At 51.3% G+C, this 25070-nt stretch overlaps 7 protein-coding genes across 7 annotated transcripts; 4 read left to right on the forward strand and 3 right to left on the reverse strand.

Annotated features, from left to right (window-relative positions):
• Positions 1-110: 110 nt before the first annotated feature.
• UHO2_03049 (putative UDP-glucose:sterol glucosyltransferase) lies at positions 111-5012 on the reverse strand (the record flags this gene model as incomplete). Its single annotated transcript, XM_041557965.1, has 1 exon — positions 111-5012. The coding sequence occupies one exon, from the start codon at positions 5010-5012 to the stop codon at positions 111-113; it is 4902 nt and encodes a 1633-aa protein (XP_041413899.1).
• Positions 5013-5894: 882 nt separating this feature from the next.
• Positions 5895-6524, forward strand: UHO2_03050 (uncharacterized protein; the record flags this gene model as incomplete). The annotated part of the gene is made up of 1 exon (XM_041557966.1): positions 5895-6524. One exon carries the CDS (start codon positions 5895-5897, stop codon positions 6522-6524), a length of 630 nt encoding a protein of 209 aa, XP_041413900.1.
• A 430-nt stretch (positions 6525-6954) lies between these two features.
• UHO2_03051 (putative porphobilinogen synthase) lies at positions 6955-8230 on the forward strand (the record flags this gene model as incomplete). Its single annotated transcript, XM_041557967.1, has 4 exons — positions 6955-6971; positions 7053-7302; positions 7378-8091; positions 8204-8230. The coding sequence occupies 4 exons, from the start codon at positions 6955-6957 to the stop codon at positions 8228-8230; spliced, it is 1008 nt and encodes a 335-aa protein (XP_041413901.1).
• Positions 8231-12042: 3812 nt separating this feature from the next.
• Positions 12043-12516, reverse strand: UHO2_03052 (uncharacterized protein; the record flags this gene model as incomplete). Its single annotated transcript, XM_041557968.1, has 1 exon — positions 12043-12516. The coding sequence occupies one exon, from the start codon at positions 12514-12516 to the stop codon at positions 12043-12045; it is 474 nt and encodes a 157-aa protein (XP_041413902.1).
• Positions 12517-15122: 2606 nt separating this feature from the next.
• UHO2_03053 (uncharacterized protein) lies at positions 15123-16244 on the forward strand (the record flags this gene model as incomplete). The annotated part of the gene is made up of 3 exons (XM_041557969.1): positions 15123-15530; positions 15630-15824; positions 15876-16244. The coding sequence occupies 3 exons, from the start codon at positions 15123-15125 to the stop codon at positions 16242-16244; spliced, it is 972 nt and encodes a 323-aa protein (XP_041413903.1).
• A 2011-nt stretch (positions 16245-18255) lies between these two features.
• UHO2_03054 (related to multidrug resistance proteins) lies at positions 18256-20254 on the forward strand (the record flags this gene model as incomplete). Its single annotated transcript, XM_041557970.1, has 2 exons — positions 18256-18598; positions 18696-20254. The coding sequence occupies 2 exons, from the start codon at positions 18256-18258 to the stop codon at positions 20252-20254; spliced, it is 1902 nt and encodes a 633-aa protein (XP_041413904.1).
• A 342-nt stretch (positions 20255-20596) lies between these two features.
• Positions 20597-23782, reverse strand: UHO2_03055 (uncharacterized protein; the record flags this gene model as incomplete). The annotated part of the gene is made up of 2 exons (XM_041557971.1): positions 20597-20653; positions 20822-23782. 2 exons carry the CDS (start codon positions 23780-23782, stop codon positions 20597-20599), a joined length of 3018 nt encoding a protein of 1005 aa, XP_041413905.1.
• Positions 23783-25070: the final 1288 nt, after the last annotated feature.

Raw genomic sequence — 25070 nt, forward strand, 5'->3', positions numbered from 1 at the left:
GTACTCTCCTGTCAACCGATTGTATGGAGTGTTTGTTTTGTATGGATGGTCTTGTAGGATTGTGGTTGAGTGTGAAGCGAGTCTTCGACATACACAGAGGGCGGCATGGTTCAGCTGAGAACAAGTGAAGCGCTTGGATCTGACCGACTGTCAACATCAGGACTTAGCGGTCCGCCGATGTCTGACCACTCGTCTGAGGTATGACCTTCTTCGTTGGCTTCCTCTGATCCTTGACTCGAATCGGCTGTGACTGCTGAAGTCTCCTTCTTCTGCTTTGTTGCTACCTTCGGCTCGACACCACCTTCCTCCGGTTTGCCTGCCGCCATTGCGCTTCCTCCTGCACTTGCCGGTATACTCTGTGTAGCCGCATTGCTTGGCGCACTACGACCATCAATCCTCGTACCCCTCTTAACCTGACTCCTCGCATAATCCAAATCCCTATAAATCGCCTTGACCGCATTCCCAATCCCATCTTCACTCCTTATCTGTTCCCCCAAATTCCTTGCCCTTTCAATCTGTTTCCCATCGCTGGTTGCCTTTATCAGTGCCTCTGCCAACCCATCTGCCGTCAACTTCCTCACACAACTCCCCACACCCAAACTCTCAATTTGCTGACCCCAGAAGAACTGATCCCCGAAATACGGTTTCACAACCGTCGGCAACCCGGCTCTCAAACTCGCACCAAGTGTCCCCGCACCACCGTGGTGACATGCAGCATCGATTTGCGGGAACAACCAATCGTGCGGAACAGAGGTGACTTGGAATACGTCTTCCACCAAGCCAGGATCGAGTCGTGTCGCAGATCCTTTCTTGGGGTCGGTCGATAAGCGGTCGGACCAACCTTTGGAGAGAATAGCACAAACTCCTGCTTTTTGGACTGCTTGAAGGACGCATCGCGTCATAGCTTCTGCGTCGGGGACTACGATTGATCCCCATCCGATGTACACTAGTTTTCTCTTGCTTTCCCTTGCACGGCGGATGAAAGAGACCAGATCGGAAGGCGGCTCCCATTTCTTGCTGGAAGAGTTATCCGGGTTGTCCAAAAACCAGAACCCTGTGACGTGGATCCATTCGAACCAATCCAGCGGTCGTGGGACTAGGCTAGGACTGAAGTTGTAGATGAACGGCACTTTGTGCTGTTCGAGCTTGTCAAAGTTGGTCGGTTTGAGTCCTAGAAGATTCTTCCTCCATCGATTAATCTGGAAAGAGGAGGCGCGCCAGAACATCTGATCAAAGATGACGTATGACATGTAGTTGTAGTTGCCACCCGCTTTCTTGTTGGGTACTGCGAATGCGTGTGGATACGCTCTTGTGCGTGTCCAAGGCATAGTAAAAGCTCTGAAGTAGGGCACTTGCAATGCTTCAGCCACATGAATACCCGCAATGGCACTAGGACATTCGACGATCACATCGGAACCTTGGCACGCTCTCCACGCTGATGCTAACAAATCGTCGAGCCAGTCGCGGAACCTAGTCACTCCTTCACGTAGAAAAGAGACGGTGAAGGTGCCATTCTCGACACAGATCCGCATGAGCTCAGCAGGATCACCGCCAATCTCGCTGAAATCGATACCATGACCGATGATCCAATCCCCAAACTCGGCATGGGTTGCGATTCTCACTCGATGACCATCTGCTTGCAAGCCCTTTGCGAGTGCGATGTACGGTTGGACATCACCTCTCGAACCAATGGTCAGCATAGTAAAGGTAAGGGGCTGAGTCGGAGCAAACGACAGCAAACCAGAACCGTCATCCATGTGCGAAAGGCTGCTCGATTTACCAAGCTCAGAGCCCTTCTGTGAGATCATCGACGAGTCAGCCGAAGAAGCCATCGAAGCTGTTGCGGGTCCGTCATTGATGCGCTCGCTCAAGTCGCGTAAAACGAGCGCGTTGGAGCGTTCGCGAGTGACTGCTTCTCGGGATGCTCTGCTGCCTCGTCCATCCCTTGCCTGCTCGAGCTGATATTCGATCAATGACAATAGCTCGTCTCGTCGGTGTGTAGAGGAGATCTCGACGAATAGCTCTTCATGACCGCTAATGTTGATGACCATGCCGTGGTGGCCGGGTCTAAACGCAACATGCTTGGCAGCCGAGATGATGTCTTGCAAAGGCACAAGCATGAGCGTCCGACCCACTGTCTTGGCTGCGATTCCAGACGAGCGGAATGCGAGATGGTGCTCGGAGACGAAGAAGCGTCCAGCCACAGGCAAGACTCGATAGAGGTACGCATGCGTATGACCGATGAGACTTTCTTCTTCGTCAATGCCGAAAGTGTCGCGGAACTCGGCAGTGATGTCGGCCTGATCCTGCTGTTTCTCCCCTTGGTCGTCCGCATCCAGCATCGAATAGGTGGATTGCGTTGAATGGATCGAGTGGGAGAGCACATCGTCTTCCGTGTCAGTGCTGGAGCTTTCTCTGCTTGCTTCGTCGGTCTTTTCGTCTGACCATTTCTCGAGGACTCTGCGATGGCGTCTGCTGGACGAGGGATTGGCTGCTGGTCTGATGGCTGACGTTGGGAAGTGGCTGTCGGCAGCGCGTCCCAGCACCTTGCCCGGCGCTGACTTGAGCCAATTAGGGATCGCCCAGCCGCGCTCTGTTTCCCTCTGGATCTGGTCGAACGATGTCGGAGGATCGGAGATGGACGGTGACGGCGGATAGGTATGTGAGGACTCCATGGACAAGCGGTTGAGTGTCGCGGCACGTGGCGTGGTGGAAAGAACGGCATCAGCGGATGCGTCTTGCGACTTCCTTCTGCTGCTGATAGGCATCGCAATTGCGGCCGACACGCTGTCCTGCGTGCCCTTCGCCGACTTTGCAGCATCGGGCCGAACATCCTGCGCAGATTCAGCTTGAGCTTTCTTTGTGTCAACGACCGCCTGGGAGGCTGAGACGCGTACATGTGCAACAACTGGCACCTCCTCGAGTGACTTGCGGGACGTCGCCGACACAGCATGCGTGGCTCCGGTAGAATCGCGGATGCTTAGCCTCGAAAGGTTGAGAGCCTGCTCTCCGCTCTGCAAAGACGCCATCGATCCTCTTTCAGCATTGTCGAGTAGAGAGCCGAGCGTGGAAATGAATGCACTCGGTTTGCTGAGATGGAGGAAGTAGTATTCGTCTACAGAAAAGTCGCCAGCCTCGTCCACCACACTGATGCAGACCATCTCTGTACCGTCGACAGACAGGGTCGTTTCGACGTTCATGACGGTCTCGAGCGGGATGCTGATCCTGACACTTTCACCTTGGTTCTGAGCGCGGAACGTTTCCTTCTGCAAGGCTGCAATCCATGCATCACGGCTATGTTCGTCCTCGGTCAGGAAGGTGAATCGGCGTGCAGGTGTGGTCACCTTGAATCGTTCTTTGTGGTTCTGGGAAGGCTCGATTGCTGACACTTTGCGTAGGTCGATGTGTCCTTGTGGGAAGTAGGGGTCTCGGTCACTGTCAAACCAGCTCAGCTTGCCACCTTTCAGCAAAGCCCAATGCCTGCTGAAGCGATGTGTCCTGCGTGTGCGCTTGCCGAGCAATCCGGTTTTGATGGTCTTCTCATCGCGAGAAGGAAGATAGGCGTAGAAGCAGATGTGCCCACTGGCGAGGTACAGGTGACCTTGCAGAAGCAGCGAGCGGAAGAGCCAGCAGGGCTGAGCGAGGAGCAACGTCTCTGCTGCCTCCAGTTGAAAGACCTCCTTGAGCTGTTGTAGTAGACGATCTCGGTTTTGATTAGCGTTGGCTGCTCTACTTTCGGCCACGGGAGACTGCGAATCAGTGTACGGTCGAATTAGGAGCGGATCGGGCCCATGCTGGGTAGATGGCTGCGATGTAGAATGTAGCTCCGAAGATGTGCCTTGCTCGCTGAAGGGAATGCTTGGGGCGGCTGTCGAGTCTTGATCGACCGGACTGCTGGTAGCGTGCTGTGACTGCGTTGCAGCAGCGGCGTAATGCCTATCTCCTAGCTGTGATGTCGAGGCAAAGATGGATGCAGTGGATACGTTGTGGAGTTGTGATCTGAGGTGGGAGGTTCTCCTTCCGCCTCGAGCTGTCGATGTTGTGGAGTCTAGCGATTGTCCGATGATGTCGCTCTGCGTCAACGAAGCCCGCTTTGCGCGGCTTGGCCCAATTGTAAGGACAGATGCATCAAGTGGCGACCTACTACCTTGCGGCGTGGAGCCGTCGTCGGAGCCATCATCACGGGCGAGTGCATGTAATCTTCCTTTGCCCGAAGTCAGAGATGCTGGATCGAAACGATGCCGTCCAACACTCATGTCGGATGATTGAGCTCCTCCTTCCGGCGACGCATTGGCAGATCCGCAGGGCTGATCCGAAAGAGGTGCCGAACGATGTCGCTGTGACTGTGTGTCTTGCTCCTCTGCTTCGTCTTCCACAAAGCCTTCGCGGTCAGCTTCGAAGAAGGTACTGCCGACAAGGCTGAGCATCTGCATCAAGCCTTGTGGCTCGGCATGAAAGGCGATATCAGTTGGAGCTGGTTCGATTGAATCGAGTTCAGGTTCATCTGACGTTGAAGTTGCAAGCTGCAGGGGACTTGCTGAGGTCCCAGACTGAGCTGTAGGGTTTGACGAGCTGGCAGTGAACATCTTGGTGGTCATCTCTAGCACTGGTCGTCCGAGTTCTCTGGAGCCAGATAAGGACGATATTGTCGAAAAGTTGCGAGGTGATGAAGGGTCAAGCCTTGGTGATGTAGGGAATCGTGGTGTGCCATAGGAATCTAGTGTTTGTGCAGGCTGGCGCTCTTCTTCCTCCTCTTCCTCCTCTTCCTCCTCCTCCTCCTCCTCCTCCTCTTCTTCCTCCTCCTCTTCCTCCTCTTCCTCCTCCTCCTCCTCCTCCTCCTCTTCTTCCTCCTCCTCTTCCTCCTCCTCCTCCTCTACCTCTTGGTCGTCCGTCAAGAATGGATCGACGTCCCCTGTCAATGCTTGTGATACCGTATTCGAGCCAGAGTGTTGCGGTTGGGAGGCCGATGCAGATGGACCTCCAGATGGCGGGGTCGGTAGTGACGTCGACATTGCTTATATTGCCTGGACGCGTTATGCCGATCTGAGTCAGGAAGCAGTCAAGATTGTTATGCGTGGAAGAGGACGAAATGGGACATATCGAAAGGTATGATTGGGAGGTCCTTGATGCCAGCTGATGACGCGCTTGGACCTGATTGACAGTGAATGAAGCTGAACTTCAAGCCTCGTCACACGGCGAAGGGAGTACTGGTGTACAGTACTGTACAGTAACAGGCTTGGCAGAGAGCTGTTGATGAAGATAAAGATGATGGTGGGTTGAATGGAAACGGAACTAATTCAGGGACGGCTGAGCTGTGTGGAGTGGCGAGCGTGTTTGGCGCAGTCACACAAACGCAACAGGGAGAGAGGCTCGAGCTCGCGTGTGCTGCCTTGCTTGCTTGCGGCGACTTCAACGTGGTGGTCAACAGCTCTTTTGAGTGTGTGTCCGTGAACTGATGTGGATTTCGGTTGGATTCGAGTTGTGCAGCTGCTGCAGGGTCCATCGTCTCCTCACCGCACGCAAGAACAAGACTCCTACAGTGCCCCTAGACAACCAAAGCTACAGCATACACACAGGAGATGAGCACAATCTCAGCTCACCATCTCGCGTCAATCCACACGATATCGCCGATTTTCCTCTCCCGATCACGCAAAGATGTGCGGCTTGCAACGCTCAATTTTGAGTTTTTTTTGGCTGAAACTATACATGCTCTTGAACTTGACGTCTTCTTACAACCTGACAACAATCTGCTCATCATCGCAACCCTGTCGCTGCACGTAGAAGAGTGCAGTGCCGCCGCGAGCCGCCCCGCCCTCTCGTCTCGATCCAAAAGCGAAGGAGCGTCGCTGCATTGATACATTCCAGAACGCAGAGACGATAGAACAATAGCTATCATGTCAAGAGGCGGTCGTGGCGGCTTCGGCGGCCGCGGCGGCGGTCGAGCTGGAGGAGGCTCCAACATGCCACCCATGGGCTTGAGTTTTCAAGAACTCGGCAGTCTCGACAAGACCCCATCCAAGCTATACCCTGAAGCACCGACCGTCCCACGCATGGAGCGACCGGACGACAAAGAGATCCGCTACGCATCCTATCAGCTCATGTACCTTCAAGAGCAAAAGACTTCCGCCTACTGGCCCACATTAGAACAGCGCAAACAAGGTGACCTCACACGCTTCTCAGATCGATATCGTCCCGAATCTCAAGACCTTCCCTCACTCAAGTCGATCAACCTACAGAAAGAAGTGTTCCCCAAGGGACTCTGGGATTCGTTCATGGAGGGAGAGACTAGGAGAGAAGAGCAGAAAGCTAAGAAAAAGTCTCGTAGAAAGATCAATTGGGAATCCATCGATATGGAGGACAGGCCAGGTGGAGAAGACGATGTTGGTGGTGAGAACTCCTCAGAGCCCGAAGATCTTGGCGATTATGAGGATGAGGTGGACGACGACTACGCAGAGAACTACTTCGATAATGGAGAAGATGACGATGTTGGTGATGATGATGGTGGTGAGCCTGCTTATGACTAATTGTCGCATCTCTCTTTTCCACTCACACAATGTCTGTTCTCCTATCGCATCAGAAGATCTTTGTCACCCTCTCTTCCTGTTCTCGTACCCAGCATCTGTATTTGTATCTTGTCCTTCCATCACATCGATCAGCATTATTTTGCCTCTCCTCGACTCGTAATTCGATAGCAAAGCCCGTCTGTCTACAAGTGTCTGTCAGACAAAAACTGAAGGATGCGACCCAGCTTCCAGGCCCGAATATGTTTGTTAGGGCCTCTTATACTCACATTTCGAATTATTAAGCATCGGTCTTTTGTGCGGCAATTTTGGGTTGAGGCTTTGACCCCGTTTTCCGAAGGACGCAAGCAAAGGACGACATCACCTTTTCTTCGTGTTGAACACACCTTCTTCTCGTCCCTCTCATCAACACTCACAGCAGCATCTCATCAACATGGACTCTGGTCTGAAGTGAGTCAATCACACACCGATAGCGCGAGGTAGGACAATCTGCTAATTGGAATCCGATTTCCTCGCTCCTTTGCTTTTTAGCTCGATCTTGCACTCCGGGTACCAACATCCCGTTACCCGGGCGTGGCAGAATCAGGGTCGCAACATCACCAAGTCGATGTTCATGTACCCCATCTTCATCACCGATGACGAAGATGCGCATGTTCCCCTTGAGTCGATGCCCGGTCAATGCCGATGGGGTGTCAACAAGCTCGAAGGCTTCCTTGCACCTTTGGTCAAGAAGGGCCTTTCTTCGGTCATTCTCTTCGGTGTCCCACTCAAGACTCCCAAGGTAAGATGGCCTTTACATCATACTCTTCTCTCCCACTACCATAGTACTTACCCGCTCCTCCCTTTGCTCCGACAGGATGAGCAAGGCACCCTCGCCGACGACCCGAACGGACCCGTAATCCAAGCGATCAAAGTGCTCAGCAAAGCCTTCCCCTTTCTCTACATCGCCACCGACGTCTGTCTCTGCGAATACACCTCCCATGGTCACTGCGGTATCCTTCATCCCGACGGAACCATTAATAATCAGCCTTCCGTCGAACGTCTCGCTCAGGTCGCAGTCAACTACGCCAAAGCCGGAGCACACTGTGTAGCCCCTTCCGACATGATGGATGGACGTATCCGTGCCATTAAGAAAGGCCTTATCGATGCTGGATTTGGTAACAAAGTCACCCTAATGGCGTACAGTGCCAAGTTCGCCAGCAGTCTCTATGGTCCTTTCCGTGATGCAGTGGACTCTGCACCTTCATTCGGCGATCGAAGATGCTACCAGCTTCCACCTACCGCAAGGGGTTTGGCTCGACGTGCGATTGTCAGGGATGCGTCGGAGGGAGCGGATGTGTTGATGGTGAAACCGACACTACCTTATTTGGACATTGTTGCGGAGGCGAGGGATTTGGCACCGGATCATCCGTTGGCTTGTTACCAGGTCAGTGGTGAGTTTGCTATGATTCATGCTGGTGCGAAAGCAGGGGTTTATGAGTTGAGGAGAATGGCGGAGGAGTCGGTTCAGAGTATGGTCAGAGCTGGTGCCAACATCATTTTGAGTTACTTTACTCCTGAGTTCCTTGACGTGAGTATGAAGATGGCTAGCCTGCTGGTTGTCGGCCTTGGAGGAGTTCTTTGCGCTAGGTTTGCTGACACTTTCTTCTGCTTTTCTGCCTTTCTGCCTTTCCGTGTGATAGTGGCTTGATGAGCCTACAATGCTGTAACAGGCAGCGGTTGGAAGTAACATTCATTATCAATGGAAATACACCGCTCTTTACACCCTTCGAAGCATGTGCTCTCTATCGACGTCTTGCTGGGCCTCATACTATCGCGATCGTTCAGATCTAAGATCAAGCTTTACATTGCAGATCGGCTTTCCCAGTGGAGCAACTTGATTGATCTGACTCTGATCCCGACTTGAGGTGTGACAGCCCATCTGTGTGAAAGCCATAGCTGGAACGCGGCAAATGAACCGAGCAGCAAGTCCCTGCAGCACAGTCTTACGGAGAGATCTGCAGACACACTGAGCTATCTCAGTGTGAGACCTTGACCTCTCATAGGCGGTGCTGTGGATGCGATAGGACCACCTCAATCCGCTGCAGATCATGCATGTTTCCATTGCAGGGATGTACAAATGCTCTGGACTTATCTGCAGGTCCTCGGCAATCTCACACGTTCGGGAAATGCTTGGAAGTCAGCTCCGTTAGCTCGATCTCATCAGAGAGCCCGACAAATTTCAGAACCGGATCGTTAGCGCAAATCTAGGAACCAAATCAACACCCGTTCGTGATAAAAGATGAGGAAGACGGGTCCCGATGATCAACGATCGGCGATAGTCTGAGCACAATATCGCCGCTGTTTTAGGACAGAAACGTATATACTCAATTGACTAAAGAACATGGTGAGAGCCTAGTGCTCTCTGCTTGATATATATACATCCGGGTGGCACATACCGAATGTGGGTGTATCCTACTTAATGACGAAGTCTGACAACGGGCGGGACTAGGTTGTACCCGATCTCTGGTGAGATTGACTTGGCCCGATCCCTCTCGTATCGTCTCATGTCAGCTTACATCATCATATTGGATTGTTTACTTTCAGCAGTTCGGGGTCCGAAATTTTAGAGACAAGGCACACACAGGGGAGCACGGAAATGCACACAGCATGGTAGGCAGACTGAGAATCGCTCCTGTTGTTGTGCGGCAGCTAGGATATCACAGACAGAAGAGGTCGACTTGGTGAAGATACCAGCATCGAGAGAAAAGAACGCGAGAGGATTGAGGCGGATTGCGTGAGACGTGGACGTCACTGTGGATCTCTGTGGACAGGTAAGTTGGTAAGACCTGTCTCCCTCTTCATCATCATCTGCGGTTGTCGCCGTCGCCATGATATCTTTGATGTCTCTCTCCTTTCGCTCCGCTGATCCTTGTTGAGCCGCGGTCTATCTGCTTTCGTGTTCATGTTGCTCCTTCTCACGCACTTTATTCTATTGTCGTCCCTACCTCGGGCATCTTCTTCAACTCTCACGGTCATCGTAGTCATTTCGACGTTTCAGTGATGACGCTGTCGTCGAAGAGAGCTTGGTACGGCCTCCTAACAACCGAGTCCTTTTTGACAGCGCTTGGGCTATCCTCGGCTCGACTTCGCTTAGGTTGCGATCCTCTCAAAATCCGGGTTTCGTGGCATTGCTTGATCCATCTGCTAGCTTTCAAACGAGATGATGGAGCGTTACGACATGGTCAGATCGTTTCGCGGAAGATGCTACTACTGTATGACGGTTGCACGTCTTAGCCAAGCATGCAACAGCTTGCTCGGACGTCATGCATCTCAAAGCATCGTTGCCACAGGAACAATGGAAAGCAGTCAAGACGAGTATGGAATGTAGTGTCTGGGCTTCACAGCAGCCTCGCGTGAGCGCGGCTTCAACTTTCCGAAAGGCAGAGTGGCGACATAGGCTGTTCGTCGGAGACTTTGCATTTACAGAGCGGAGCAGCTCACAACCTCTTTGTCTGCCTATGCACATTCAACATGCGCAATAGTGTCGCTGTTACATGCGCAGGCTATATGCGCGTTGTAACGGTGTAACTTTTTGGGGTTAGGGTCTCAAGAGCATGGATGACAAGGAGAAGAAGGACATCCAGAAGAAGGTAAGTTTCATTCATCATTACAGCGGCCTGTATTCTGGTCCGCTGTCAGCTAGCTGCTGCTTTCCGCCTGTCATTCACTTAGCGAGGATGCCGAGCATGTGTCAATTTCTCCACACCCATCCAGAATGGCGGCATTGAAGGCTCAGCTGGCATTCAGCGACGGCGAGCAGATGATCTTCGCTAGCTTCTCAACCTCCACGGCTCACTGCACGACGAATTCATTTGCTGACCTGCTTCTTTCGCCACTTTGCTTCCTGTCCACTCCCCTCGTTGCCGGTACTCATTTTTCGAACAAATCTCGCTCCTGCTTTCTCCTCTGTCTCACGCTCCGACGCTCTTTCGATAACAGACCAACGGCTGTTTCGGGATGCACGTCAAGAACGCTGGCGGCAAGGAACTCGTCTGGACTATTGACCTCAAGAAGGTACGTTTCAATACCCAGCCAGAGACTTGCGCCTTTACTCGATCATTTGCGGTAACCTCGGCGCAGCGCAGTCCGTTGCAACCATGCAACGCAGAAGCAACCAGAAGGCGTGATATTGGTCCTTCCATCTCGCCTTTACTGCCGTTCACGGACTTTGGCCGACATTTGGCTCTGCCATATGACTCTGCGCGCCTCGCTTCAACACCGCATCGCCGACGACTACCGTAATGTTCGTGCAAAGAGCGGCTCTCCCGCTCCCACCTCGTCCCCGTTGTTCATCTCGCTGACTAACTCTCCTCTAACCCATCTCTACAACCTCAACAGAACGCTGAAGCCTACGAAGGCAAGACAAAGGGCAAGGCCGATGTCACCATCGACCTCTCTGACGACACCTTCATCGACCTCGCCGACGGTTAGGTCAACGGTCACAAGGCTTTCATGTCCGGCAAGCTCAAGGTTAAGGGCAACATCATGCTCTCTACCAAGCTCGACAACGTTCTGAAGAGCCAGAAGGCCAAGCTCTAAACAGTTTCTTCACACGACCTGTTTTCTCTTAATACATTAACATGATTTCCCTGTAATTTTACCACTCTCGACTTGTGCTTGAGTGTGAATGTGTGTGAGGATCAGTCGGTGCAAGAAAGCTCCTTTTTGTCTGAATTCCATTCGCATTTGTCAGCAATATGTTCAATGGCGACATTCTCGTATCCTCCATCATCGTTTGCTGTAAACTTGTTTCTGCCCAGGAGGTAGAAGCATGAGTAACTGCCGAGAACCATAAGCACAGAAATGTCAGTCTCTTTTGTCTGCTTTCAAAACTAAACGAGACTGATGTTGGGGGGGCAAGGCAGGACTTACTCAATTGTATGGATACCTGACCACCATCTTCTGTATTCTCTGGAGAAAAAATAAAATAAAAAATAAAAAATAAAACCCCCCTAAGCAGAATGAGCTGAGCACATGGATTCGAACAAGTCTTCTGATTGGAGTGGGAAGACTGAGCAACTCATCCATCTTGAGCGGAGTTCTTACGGCTTAGCACGTGAACGCGCGCTATTTGACGTGCATTCGCGCATCCCCGCCGGTCCGCCGCGTGAAACATTTTCGAGAAGAGATGATATTTCCTTTTTGTGACACGAATCTGTGCTCTTGGATGGTAAGACTTGCACACATAAGCTTTGGGTAATTGTTCTCCAAAAACAGGAATGTCAAAACCTTTCACTCCCACTCGTATTCCACGCAGTATTTTGAGCACTATTTTCAAAATCGATGGAATCAAGGATGGACGGAATGCGCTAACAGGCACGATTTGCAAGTTGCCTATAACAAAGGCGGTAGACACAGCAGCTAAGCAACGGGCCATGAGATGCGCAGGGTGTGATCGGAGAAGCATGAAGCTTCTCAATCGCTGACAGGATTCTCCTGGTGCTTTGCAGATAGACTATTGGCGCTCAAGCTCTTCGACTCAAAGCTTTGCCGCTTTTTCAACGACTTCTTGCAGCTTCTTTCCGTCCACAAAGAGACCGCCAACTGACCAAGTCTGAGCAGCGAGAAACTTGTGCTCTTTGTTTTTTTTGATCTCCCAGAATAAATAGGCGTTCTTCGACAGGTTGTCTAACCCCCATTTTCGACCAAGTTCGCTACTCTGAGGGATCTTAGTGAGAGTGTAAATGGTCTTCGGGTGATTTTCGACTTGATTCATATAGAGCGAGCCTTTATCTTGGCTGTAAGCATGCTCCCATGCTTTTTTGATGTCCTCTTTCGGGATTTCGAAGTCTGTTGGCGTTCTAAATTTTGTTTCAAGTAAGCCGTGAGCTGTTTCCAGATAGTCTTTTGCGGCAAACCAGGCTCGCGACTGATGTTTCTTCAGCTTGCCAGCGGAAACCATAGAAAAGAGTAGGATGGCCCATAGACCGAGGAGCTTGATGAAGTTGACCATCTTGAAGAGCTAAGAAGGACAAGAGGACCAGGATTTCTGACAGACATATTCCAAGCTCCCTCCGAACTTCAATGGGCTATATACGAAAGGATCAGCAAAGGTCGAGACTGGAACAAGCACTTGAACGCAGTATCGCTCGCAGAAGAGGTCCGAAAACATGTGGCCTGATGTGCAGGGATACCGTCGTCGTACAGCATGTAGTGTACAAGACATCTAGTCTGCAAGACAACCAGTCGTTCTTCTGGCGGCATTGTTCAAAGGGTCGTAGCCCCTTTCCTGCTGACAGCAAATCTAAAAATTTGCCTTCTAAGATCAGAGAGAAAGGCCGGCGCCACATTAAGTATCATGGCGAAGCTATTTTTTCAGTCCTGAAAGCTCCCACGCCGTTGAAGGTTGCTACAATGGAGACAAGCACAAGAGCTTCATCCCACCAACGCGCCACTAAGGCCCGATCGAAGAGCAACCACGAGTCCATATCACAGCAAACACACAGCAAGCATGTGAAGACGAAGAGTGTTCAGCAGTTCTGCATACAGGAGGCTTCACAACAACAGCTGAGATTTCGTCTCCTGGACGGTTGTTGCTCGATGTCTGCATTGTTGCCAGGCTCTGATTGGAGTCGAAAGTGGCTGCAGCACGGTGGCGCAAAGTTTGCTTTCATGCAACTTGATGAAGCTTTGGCATCGACCAAGTTGGTGAAGGAGGCCTGTGTAGTATATCAGCTCGCATCAAGCCGATTATCGCGATAAGGTATCGGTATATCGACTGTGCGATGCCGAAGAGCTAAGAGCCTGAGCCCTACCCCTGCATGCTCCAGCCTCGTTGGCAGAGTAGTATGTTTCTGTATCATCCACAGGGTAGGCGCACAAGTCTGTCACTCTATCCAACAACATATGCCGCTTACTCTCGAAGGCTGACACCAACAAATGAAGTGCGCCAAGCTGTGCGTTGTCATGGCAATAATTATGAAATGGATGCCACCGGTCAGACGTGGGGCTATGTAGGGGAGATACTCGACCCACCTGAGGCAACTGGACGTTGTCAGTGACGGTGTTAAGGTATATATATTCTCATGTTTTCGTAGCCTCAATTCTTTCGTAATAAGCAAGCATTGTAGTTGCTTCACACCTGTGCGAAGGGAGCCTGATCTAGGACCCGACGAATGTTGAAACGGATGGCAGACTTGAATGGTAGGACGCGATTTATTACCTATGTCGACGATGAACGGTATGTACAGACAGATGGATGGATTGATGCTAATGAAGGACGAACTAACTGAGTCTGGTGCATTTATACGTTTTACCTTGTGGACGATACAGTAGTCATGTTGAGCGAAAGACGAGTCTGAGACACGACGAGGTAGGGCAAGGGGCCATGCAGCGATAGAGCTCAGGCCTCTATTTCCGCCTGACCCTTATCTTCTCCTGATACGGTTATCGGACAGCCCTAGGTATTCGGCCTGATACGATCATCAGTTATCCCGTCAACCGGCCTGATACGAGCCGATACAGGCATAGCTTTCCCACACATACAACACCAACAATGCGCAGACTGCTAGTTTCTCGTCCCGACCTTTTTAGCATGACTCAGCAGCAGATCACCATGACGACGCGACCGAGACGCAGACCAAATATGGTAGAACAAAGCCATCCGACACGCTCCGACGGTCTCAAGCTTGTTTAGCGCGTCGAAAGCGCAAGTTGCGATGCGATGCAAGGAAGCCTTCCTGCACGCGTTCCGAGAAGGCGTGGCTCGCCTATCATCCTGGTGATGATGGCGCAGGCAGCTCTACTGCTCCTTGCGAGTATGACACATCTCTGCTCGCAAGGATCTTCAAGAGGAGCAACTCGGATGTTGAGCTGACATCGAGTTCTTCGATGTCTCGTCAGCGCGACACTGCTCAGGAGGAGCAGAACGAGCAGCTGTGGGAGGAGAACGAGAAGCTTCGTGCGCACATCTGGTATCTTCCGAGACAGCTACAGCAGAATGAAGACATTTAGATCCCTTCGACAAGCACAGATAGCACTTCGATATGCACAAGACCGTACAGCAGTTTGAGTCCAGCATCAGCGTCAGCATCCCGAGTGTCGGTCCAACATCTCACTGACCACAGACTTGATTTGATCCCTCCGAACAAGCGCATGAAGTCATCCGACAGTGTCAGCCCAATCGCGAGCAGATCTCAGCTCGCTATGGGCCAATGTGCGCCTCAGACGCAGACAACTTCGCTGATGACGAGGCGTGACGACAATTCGAGCTCCTTGTCTCTGCCATCCGTGCACCCGAGCACGGGAACTTTGTAGCAGCCGCACGGTTCAGCAGCGACACCTTCGGTGTTTAGAGCACGGGTACCGTCATCCGTTTGGACGGCGCCTCGTCACTATAGCAGCAGCAGCAGTAGCGAAGCAAACGCCCGCTCTCCTACTCAAACGCGCTCATCTGCTCAGCCTTTTCGCTTTCCCCCATTTCCCAGTCAACAGACACTTGACCGCATCGTCGACATCTGCTAGCAAGACGCTTGGCTGTTTGCAGAGATCAATGGATGCGCTTTGAGCGACGTAGCAGTATTGCTAGACTCAGAATCTAGCGTCTAATCAGAGTATATGATGGCTCGAGCGTTGCTTTCTACGACCATCGCCATTGGTCTTCCTCTTCTCTTATTGACGATTCCGAGTGGCATCAGCGCTTCAAGCACGTTCAAAGGCATGGACGACCTTCTACGTTCACAAGCACAGCTCGAACTGCCCCGACTTGACGATCCACTGTGGATGTCTATTATCACAAGGCTCTACGCCGACTGTGCACGTGATCTTGCGGCCCAAGCTCAGGCAAAGTCAGGAGGTTATGTATCGCCAGCCACCTTTGTAGTCCGGCTTATTCTCGCTGAAGTGTCGCACGCCCAATCAAATATTGCATCAGCGCAGGCAGACTTGGCATTGGCAGCATCTGAAGCTCGCCTGCTCCATCTGCACACCTCAGCGCCAGGGGCGCATCCCCGCATGTCGGTTGGTCCGGTACGAAACACGCACCTTTCAAGAGCGCTTCGAGGTCTGATGCAGGCGAAGGAAGAGCCTTTCGCATTTTGGAGTCTTTTCCTCCTTGACTGCTTTCAGAGTCGGTTGGCGAGGCTGCCAGTGACGATAGAGCGACAATACATTCGAATACCCTTCCCTCGTCGTGTCGAGGCTGGAGATCCAACGACCAGCCCAATGCCACACAGCTTGGACCAGACAGAAGCTCATATCCTTCAACGTCGCGGACTCCCTGTTATCGAAGATTTTGACAACTCCATGTCGCTACTCGTCAAGGTCAGCTAGGTGCTCAAGCATTGCTGCGAATATGCAGTCACGACGCAACAGACCGCCCAGATCACCCCTTCGCCTGAGAGCAGCATCAATCGAAGCACTTCTTTGCAGCAGCAGGAGCAAGAACGAGAAAGAGCCTTCCTCGCAGCTCACAAAGGCATCCGCAACTCGAGTATGATGCTCTCGCACTTTGACGACCGGTCAGCATCACGACCTGATAAGGCCAACAGTCCTGCAAACAGCAGAGCTCGATCGCGCGAAAGCCTTGTTTCTGCTCTGGTGCTGCAAGATCAAGCTCGATTTGCCGCAGAGATCACACATCACCTTGCTGTCCTTAGTCTGGTCGAGACAAGGGTGAAGATGGCAGATTCACTCGCACAGACTGGAGAGGCACACAACATGATCGTCAACGCAGCAGTCTAATTGTCTCGTCTGGCAGGGATGGTTCTGCAAAGAATGCCACTGCTTTTGGCAATTCCTTCGTTTTGCTCACAGGCGTTCTTCCTTGCGGCACGGTAGTTGCTCTTTTTGCAAGAAGCTGAGCTGGATCATTTCCACGGTGGCGTGTCGACTCTTGTAAGCGAGCCAGGTGCTTCAGTAAAGATCATAAGTCTTTTCTCTCTTTTCTTGAATTGTTGCTGATATCCTCTCAATATACGGGAACCGCTGACCCTGCCCCCTCTCTCTCTCTCTCTCTCTTGTTCCTCCCTCCACCGTGGTTTCACCTCCTTCCCCTTCGACCTCCACCTGAAACTCGCCTCGAACGGAAGCGGATGCGAGTTGGCCCTCGAATCAAACGCAAAGTCATCCACCTTGCCCGCAACCCCGCTTGGATATGAAATATCAAAACACCAATCCATACAAGCAATATTAATTGCGAATGACCTCATAGCAACATGCAATTCTGGGCAAATCCTCCTTCCGATTCCAAACGCAACTGATCCACGTTGCGTCGCGAACCATGTCCCTTTCACCGCTTTTTCCTCATCTAGGAATCGTTCCGGGTCGAAAATGTGTGGGTTTGGGTATTCGTTCGGATCTAAGCTGTTGGGTCACTGGGGTGCAACAACAGTGCTTCCTTTTGGCAAAATGTAGTTGTTGTATTCGACATCAGAGGTCAACTTATAAGCAAAGCCTCCGGCACTAACGGGTCTCCATCGCAGGGTTTCTTGTACTGTTGCGTGGAGGTAGGATGCGCGATCGGGTCGAATGTGGGGAGATGAGTGCTGTCACATAGAATCTATCTCTTTCTGAAGTTGCTGGAGGACGGAAGGGGACTTGCACATAGCCATAACGAAAAACGCTAACCCAGAAGCAGTGGCGTCTGAACCCGCACCGAACAGACTTGCTGCCATAGAAGCACCTTCTGGATCGGTAATGCCTAGTTCCGACTGTCGTTCTTGTACTTTCCAGAGGTTCAACGGTGTCGGAGGAAAGAGTAGGAGTGGATACCGATCCAAAGCTTAGGGTTATGGTTACAGACTGCTGATTCGTGCGTAGAAACTCGGCATTTCATGTTTTACCCCGCCAAAAAAGGATCATGACCAACAAGCTTTCTGTCAGTAAACGCCACTGCAACCGGGAATGATCGACCTACTGTATCAGGCTTCTCCGTCTAATCTCACCTGCTCAGCTAGCATCCTGGCAGCAAGAATTTTGAGTTGACAGACTTGGAACTGCCACGCAGAATGAGCCCGTTACGACTAGCAAGTATCGTAGACGCCGCGAGCCGCAGGCAACATTCTGTCGGAAATCTCGGCATCTGTTTCGACTGTTACACTTGACAACGTAACACCCTTGCAAGCTTTTTTGTCGGCCTAACATCAAACGAGAAATGCGGCTCCGTTGAAGGTTGGGCTCCGAAGTGCGCGCGGCTTAGAAGAAACGCGGCAAATCCTCGCGTGAGTTGGCTCGGATGAAAGATTTCCCACGGTGACTTGACTCGGTTATCCTTTTTGCGGAAAAGCCGTGGGGAATCCGAAAGGCGAATTGATCGGCAACCACCTTTCTGTATTACAATCTTCAGGCAGGCAGGCTATGCATTTCGAAAAACGCCAAATTCGGCAAATTGAACGGCGGGCTTATTCAAGCCTGATGGGGTTTTTTTTTGCTCGGACTTTCCTGTTTTGCCTTTCGTGGTGACGTGGTGACTAACACTTCTCTCCACGGACACCAGCCACTCATTCTTGCTCTCGATCTCTACTATTCTCTCCACCATCATTCTATCATCTTTCCCTTCCAACGGATCATCTACAACTTGGATCCGTTATCAGATCCGACTCAGCCTTGGCTGATAACCAAAAGGGATATAAACCGTTCAATCGCCGGCGGCTCCAACCCCACCGCCCACTTCATTCATCAAGTCAACCCACCAATAAAAGAAGAACATTTTTTTTTTTTTTTTTTTTTTTTTTAACATTAAAGCAGCTTCGGCATGGTGGACTCGGACCAAATGCAAGAGGTATCTCCCTCTACCTTAGCTCGACAGGAGGCAGCAGATATCCAAGTCGCAGCTATGGAAGGAGCTCAGGTCGGCGCTGCTCTAACAGACCACAGTCCTGTCGCAGAAACTCGTTTTTCTCCGACCAGAACTCATACCTCGGCAGCTACTTCTGATGCTGATGGCAAGAGCGCCCGTTCGGACAAGGTTGGAGAGCAACCCGCTGCTGTTGAGGCGACCAAGGGTCAAGGCTCTAGCCACTGGTTGCAAAAGGACCAGGTAGTTTTGCCTTATAACAACATGAAAATTGTTATGCCGGGGATTTGTCTCATCGTCGGTAAGTCTTGCACCTCTTCCTCTCCATCATTCCAGCCTCTAGGAACATGGTGCTGACACTTGTTCCACCTCGTCCTTCCCTTATTAACGCTGGCCAGGCCTAGCTGCACTTGACCAGACGATTGTCAGTACTGCATTGCCTCTGATCTCGCAACGTCTCGATGGCAACCCAGGCCAATACTCGTGGGTGGGATCCGCCTACCTTCTCGCCTCCACCTCGCTCATCCCTCTCTACGGTCGTCTTTCCGATCTCACAGGTCGTAAACCTCTGCTTTACGCCGCAACGGTCATCTTCCTCATCGGTTCCGCCCTCTGTGGAGCTGCACAGAACATGGCTTGGCTCGACGCAGCTCGTGGTGTACAAGGTATCGGAGGAGGAGGTGTCATTTCGCTGGTCAACATTATCATCGGCGATATCGTATCGTTGGAGGATCGAGGAAAGTATTCAGGATGGATCGGAGGTGTATGGGGGATTGCTAGTGTCATAGGCCCTTTACTGGGAGGTGCTTTTACAGATGCAGGTCCCACTGGTTGGAGATGGTGTTTCTTTATCAACCTTCCGCTAGGTGCGATCGCGCTTGCGATCATTTTCTTTTCGCTCAACTTGAATCCTAGACCCAAGTTGTCATTCAGGGAAGCATGCGCAGAGTTTGACTTTATCGGATTGATTCTCATCGTCGTCTCTGTCATCCTCGTCCTGCTCGGCTTCAACTATGCCGAAACCAAAGCCTGGAACGTACCGGAAACCATCGCGCTGCTCGTCGTCGGAGGAGTGCTTATGATCGTCTTCATGACCTGGGAGTTTAAGACAAACAAGAAACCTATCGTTCCACCTCGCTTGGTCACCACCCGTACCACCTCTCTCCTTCTCATCTCGGTCCTGCTCCACGCATTCGCCTTCTTCGCAGCAACCTACTACCTCCCCGTCTACTTCCAAGCCATCTTTGGCGCCTCTGCACTCATGTCCGGCGTTTACATGCTCCCTTACGCCCTCATCACTTCCATCTTCTCCAGCGTAACCGGCATTGGAATCACCAAATTCCGCGCCTACCGTCCCTTCCTCTGGGCGGGTTGGGCGATCATGGTCATCGGATACTCGCTCATGGCTACGCTCAACGCATCCTCCTCCCAGGCGCGCCAGGAAACTTTTATCGGCGTGGCAGGCTGCGGAACCGGATTCTTATTCCAAACTCCCCTCGTCGGTCTCATGGCTGCAATGCCGCATGGAGACCTCTCCACTACAGTCGCTGCTATGTCTCTGGTCCGATCGCTGGGTGGTACAATGGGTATCGCTGTTTCTGGTGCCGTGTTCAACACTCAAAGCAGAAGCAGGTTGGCTGTGATTCCTGGATTTCAACAGTCCATGGTAGAGACTGAATCAGGAGGACAGGATCTGACAGGGTTGAGGAATATCCAACCGCCCGAGTTGAGTAGGGAGATTATCAAGGCTTATGCAGATGGATTGCAGGTGGTGTGGATTGTTTTGGCTCCAATGGTTGGTGCTGGGCTCTTGGCGGTATTGGGCGTGAAGGGCTATAGTTTGAGGAGAGATATTAAACAAACACCGCAGACCCAGAAGGACAAGGTTGTTGATCCTGAGAATCTCAAGGCTGAGCCCACTGCGGAGGTGGAGAACAAGGAATCGACTCGACATTAAAACGGAACCAGAGGAAACCATTTATCATTAGATCTCTATTCATACACTTAATAGATCATATCTCATGCTATAGACAGTTGATCATCGCCATCTGTGCAACGTTCGGGCCCAGTGTTCGATGATGTGAGAGCGAGTGGGGATGGGGTGTCAACCAGTGCCAAATGAAGCAGATCAGTGTCCCGTTTGTTCTTTTTCATCCCGTCCTCAGCTTCGGTGGGCTTGATTGAAAGAAATGGTCCCAAAAAACCACCGCAGAAAAAAGGGGGGGAAAAATTAATTCAAAATTCCATTCCTTCGCAAAATAGACGCTGAGCTGGTGTCGGACTGAATTGAAGATAACAATTAATATACGGCGTTATCGGGGTCACGATCAGACTCCCTTTGCCACAGCCGTATGTTCTATGTAATGCTTAGTTTTCTTAGTGTGAGACTAAATGACAAACACATATATATACTCCATTCACTGCTCTGATCCCATCCGAGGCAGGGTGTGTTCCTTCATTTGTACCCCTGTGTTGCTATGATACCGGGTGCCACTGTGCTGTCACCATGACAACAATTGCGTACCTCATTGTGCTCCTCGCTTATGTGAGCCTCCCGTATCTCGATGTCTCGGCCGTAACACGTGCACCTTGCTTGAGATGCCGACGCATCTTCAACTCCCCCCTTCGGCGGGATCTCCAGTCCTATCATCCTAGCCAATCGTGAGGTGTTAAGACCCTGTAAGGGTTTTGTCAAGACATCTGCAACGTTGTTTGCCGTTCCGACATATTTGATCTCCACATCGCCCTCTTGTACGTGATCGCGTACGAAATGATACCGTGTGTCGATGTGCTTTAACTTCCAATGTTTGGCTGGGTCTTTACTCACCTGTATGCACCCCTGGCTGTCTGTGTATAGTACGGGCTGAACGCCCGTGGCCTCCAAATCCCGGAGCAAATATGAGAAGAATAAGGTTTCTCGTACCGCTTCGGAAGCGGCGACAAACTCTGCTTCGACTGCCGACAGTGCCACACACTTCTGAACGTGTGATTTCCAACTCACCGGACATCCATACACATATGTTATCGACCCCGAGGTACTTCTTCGTCCATTTGTGGGGTCGGATGCCCAGTTTGCGTCGGTATACGTCGTTACCGGTGTATCCGAGTGCTCGTTTGTCTCTCCTCCTAGGTGCAACTGATATTCGTTCGTTTGGTTCAGGTACTTTACCACGTGGACAGCTGCCTTCCATGCACTGTCGATCGGGATCGACATATATCGCGCCAATACGCCGACGGCAAAGGCAATATCTGGTCGGGCTGTGTTGGAGACCCATAATAGTTGGCCGACCAATTCTTGATACCTCTTTGCTCGCTTAGGTTCACATCGCTCGCCTCCGGCGGTGTTCGCTACACTCAGCATGGGTATCCAGGATTTCTCGTTTGCTCCTCCTAACCATTTGTTCACCATTTCCTTGATGTATGCCGTTAGACTCAGGGATATCCTCCTCCGTCTTCTATCACGTATAATCTTGATACCCAGAAATTCTTTGATCCTTCCATTGTCTTGCGTCTCCCATTTGTCCATGATCTCCCGCTTTGCGCGGTCTACTTCCTCACGACTGGGTGATGTTATCAGCATGTCGTCCACGTATGCTGTGATGATCGTGATCTTGTCGCCTGTCCCTCTTGAGTATAGGCATGGAGCGCTCTGCATGCAATGAAATCCGATCGTCCGGAGGTGTGAGTCTAACTCAATGTTCCATTCTCGGCCCGACTGTTTCAAACCGTACAGTCCTTTCACTACCTTCAACACTTTTCCGGGTGGTATTTCGATTCCTACTGGGGGCTTGAGGTATACATCATGGTGTATAGTGGAGTTCAGGTACACTTGCTTTACGTCAATAGAATCCATTTCCCAATCTCGTACTGCTGCGACCGCGATCACCCCTCGAATGGATTGGATAGGTGCTACTGGTGCGAAGACCTCTGTATAGTCGATGCCCTCGCGTTGAGTGAAACCTCGTGCCACGAGCCAGGCTTTGAACTTTGTTGGCACGAGGTTTGCATCGGTTTTGATCTTGAGTACCCAACGTGTGTCGACGGTGTTTGCACCCTTTGGAAGGTCGACTATCTCCCATGTGCCCATCGCCTCTAATCCATCCAGCTCCTTTCGCATGGCCTCCTCCCAGTGCTTTCTGTCCTCTCCATTCATTGCTTCATGTATGGTTGGGTCCAGGTTCTTTCTCCGTTCCGGTCGCGTCGCTACGAGTCCATAGAATTCGCTGTCAATTTGAGTTTCGGCGATTGGTCCTTGTTCCATCACCTCTGCTATTCCTTCGCGTAATCTTTCTTCCGAGTCTGACTCCATATCCATGTATTCTCGTAGTGGCTCTTCATCTGTTTCGTCGAATATATTTTCTTTGTTATATCCTAGATCTTCGAGATTTTCTTCTGTCATCGTCATTGGGGGTCCCTTTGTATCAACCGGTCGCCACTCTGTTCTGTCTGACCAGCACTTTGATTCCATGAATTTTGCTGAATTACTCCAGAAGATGTTCGGATTGTAGTCCGGGCTGTAGAAAAGCCAGCCCTTCCTCTCTAGACTGTACCCTAAGAAAATGGATGCGACAGCTCGCTGGTCCAGTTTCTTGTTGTCCCGTTTAACTTTGGGTATGTTTACCCATGCCAGACAACCAAACACTCGTAGGAGCTTTAAAGCTCGTTCCGGCGACTTGCCAAACATCGCTTGATAAGGGAATTCATTATCAACGCTCGGAGTGAGGTTTATTTTGAACGCTGCAGCTCTGATCGCGTATGGCCAGAACTTCTTCGGTAGTCTCCTCTGCATTAGCAACGTTCTCATCTTCTCTCCAAGGGTCCTGTTCATTCTCTCTACCCGTCCATTTTGTTTGCTGTTGTACCCTACGGTGGTTTGCCACTCTATGCCCTTTTCTAGCGACCATTCTAATGCATCATTGCTTTTCCATTCTGTTCCTTGATCGGATCGGATCGCTTTTAGCTTCCGATCCGTCTGTGTCTCCAGGAACGAAACAATCCTTTTAAGTTGCATAAAGGCATGACTCTTTCGTGTCAATGGCTGTGCATACACATACTTGCTATGATCGTCGACCAGCACCAACGTGCATGTGTACTCCGTCACGTGGGACGAGTCTATTATTAGATCGACGTGGATAAGATCCAGGGGCCCTACGGCTCTCTCGCCGCTACCTTTCCCCATCCGAGCGCTTGTGCTCTTGGATCGTACGCACTGCTCACATGTCAGAGCGGTGTTTGGATCCAATTTCATGGTATGCTTATCCTTTAACTTGTTTGTGATCGCCTTAGCTTTATCTCTTCCTGGGTGCCCGAGACGCTCATGCCATAGTTGTTGCTTTGAAACTTTCGGCTCATTCTTAATATGCTCGAACTCCTCATCAACACCTTCAAACAATGGTGCTGATGTGGCCATCGCGCTTTCTTGCCATGTGTCGCCTCGGAACTCCAGAAGTCCTCGCTCGCGATTCTTTGCAATCTTAAGTGTCATGCCGTTTGTTAAGAAAATTTGGCCGCCGGTTGTGTCCAATATCACTCGTGCTCCTTCATCCGTTAATGAATTTGTTGACAGAAGGTTAACATTAAGGTGCTTTACATACAATACATTTTGCAGAGAGATTTCCCCGTAATCTGTTGATATGCTCGCATCTCCTATAGCTGCTGCTTCCAAGACCTCGCTTCCGGCGGTAATTATCCGCTTTCGGCAAGTTCTCGGGTGAATGAGCATGCTGTAGTCATTCACCATATGATAACTCGCCCCCGAGTCCAAGATCCAATGAGCTGTTTCTTTTGGGTTCGAGGGGTCCTGCCATTTCATTGGGAGGGTGAGGGAGCACCACACTTCCTATTTGGGTTCAGCGAGGGGAGAGTCCTTGGGAATGGTAACCAAGGCGTCGCATTGGCTGATACCATGTCCCGGTCGCTTGCAGATCCAGCATCGGATTCGGCGTGGTTTGCTTGCGTTCCTCGGGCTCGCGTGGCTGTTGTCGGCTTCGGCTTCGGTCTCTCCGGCCCGTTCATTTTGATCGTCGTTGCCGGCGGTTCTAGCGCTGGCTTGTCGGGGGTCGATCCTTTGTGCGGGGACACTCTCGACAGCAGTCTGCCGGATGCTTAATGCGGTGGCAAGGGCGTTGAAGTCGATTTGATGGACGGTGGCAACCGTCTCCTTGTACACCGGATGCCGGATCGTGCATTTCTGCAGGGCCGAGAACAATGTATCATCAGCGAATGGTTTTCCGAGGAGACTGCTTTCAGTTTGTATGGACCGGATCTCTTGGATTAGCTTTCTGGCATCCGAGTGAAACATCTTTGCATCGTTGAGTTGCGAGACAAGCGCAAGTCTGTGGGACGTCTTGGTGGCTTCATTCGTGAGACCGTTTTCGATCTTTCTCCATACTTGGTTGAAAGTAAGGTACTCCTTGATTACATCTAGAACGAGGTAGTTTACATTGTGTTCTCCGGTAGTATCGATTGTTCCACGCAGGGCGTTAATTAAAGCATCGTCAAGGGAGCGGCTCCATTTCGGGTGTTTCTTGTCGTACGTTCCCTCGAGATGTTTCATCGCATGAGGCACGGATCGGAGGAAAGATTTCACGTGAGCGCTCCAGCTATGGTAGTTTCGTGACGTGAGCTTTGGCACAGGTTCAAGGAGCTTTGCTAGGGTGCGAAAGTTATATCGCTTGTCGCCATCATCAAAGTCGGAGTCGGAATCGGTGTCTCCGTCGGCTTCATCGTTGATGGCCTCCGGCTCGTTCTTGCTCGTGGCATTATTGTCGACC

The sequence above is a fragment of the Ustilago hordei genome, assembly GCF_900519145.1.
Source record: "Ustilago hordei strain Uho2 genome assembly, contig: UHO2_contig_05, whole genome shotgun sequence".
In the NCBI taxonomy this organism is placed as follows: Eukaryota; Fungi; Basidiomycota; class Ustilaginomycetes; order Ustilaginales; family Ustilaginaceae; genus Ustilago; species Ustilago hordei.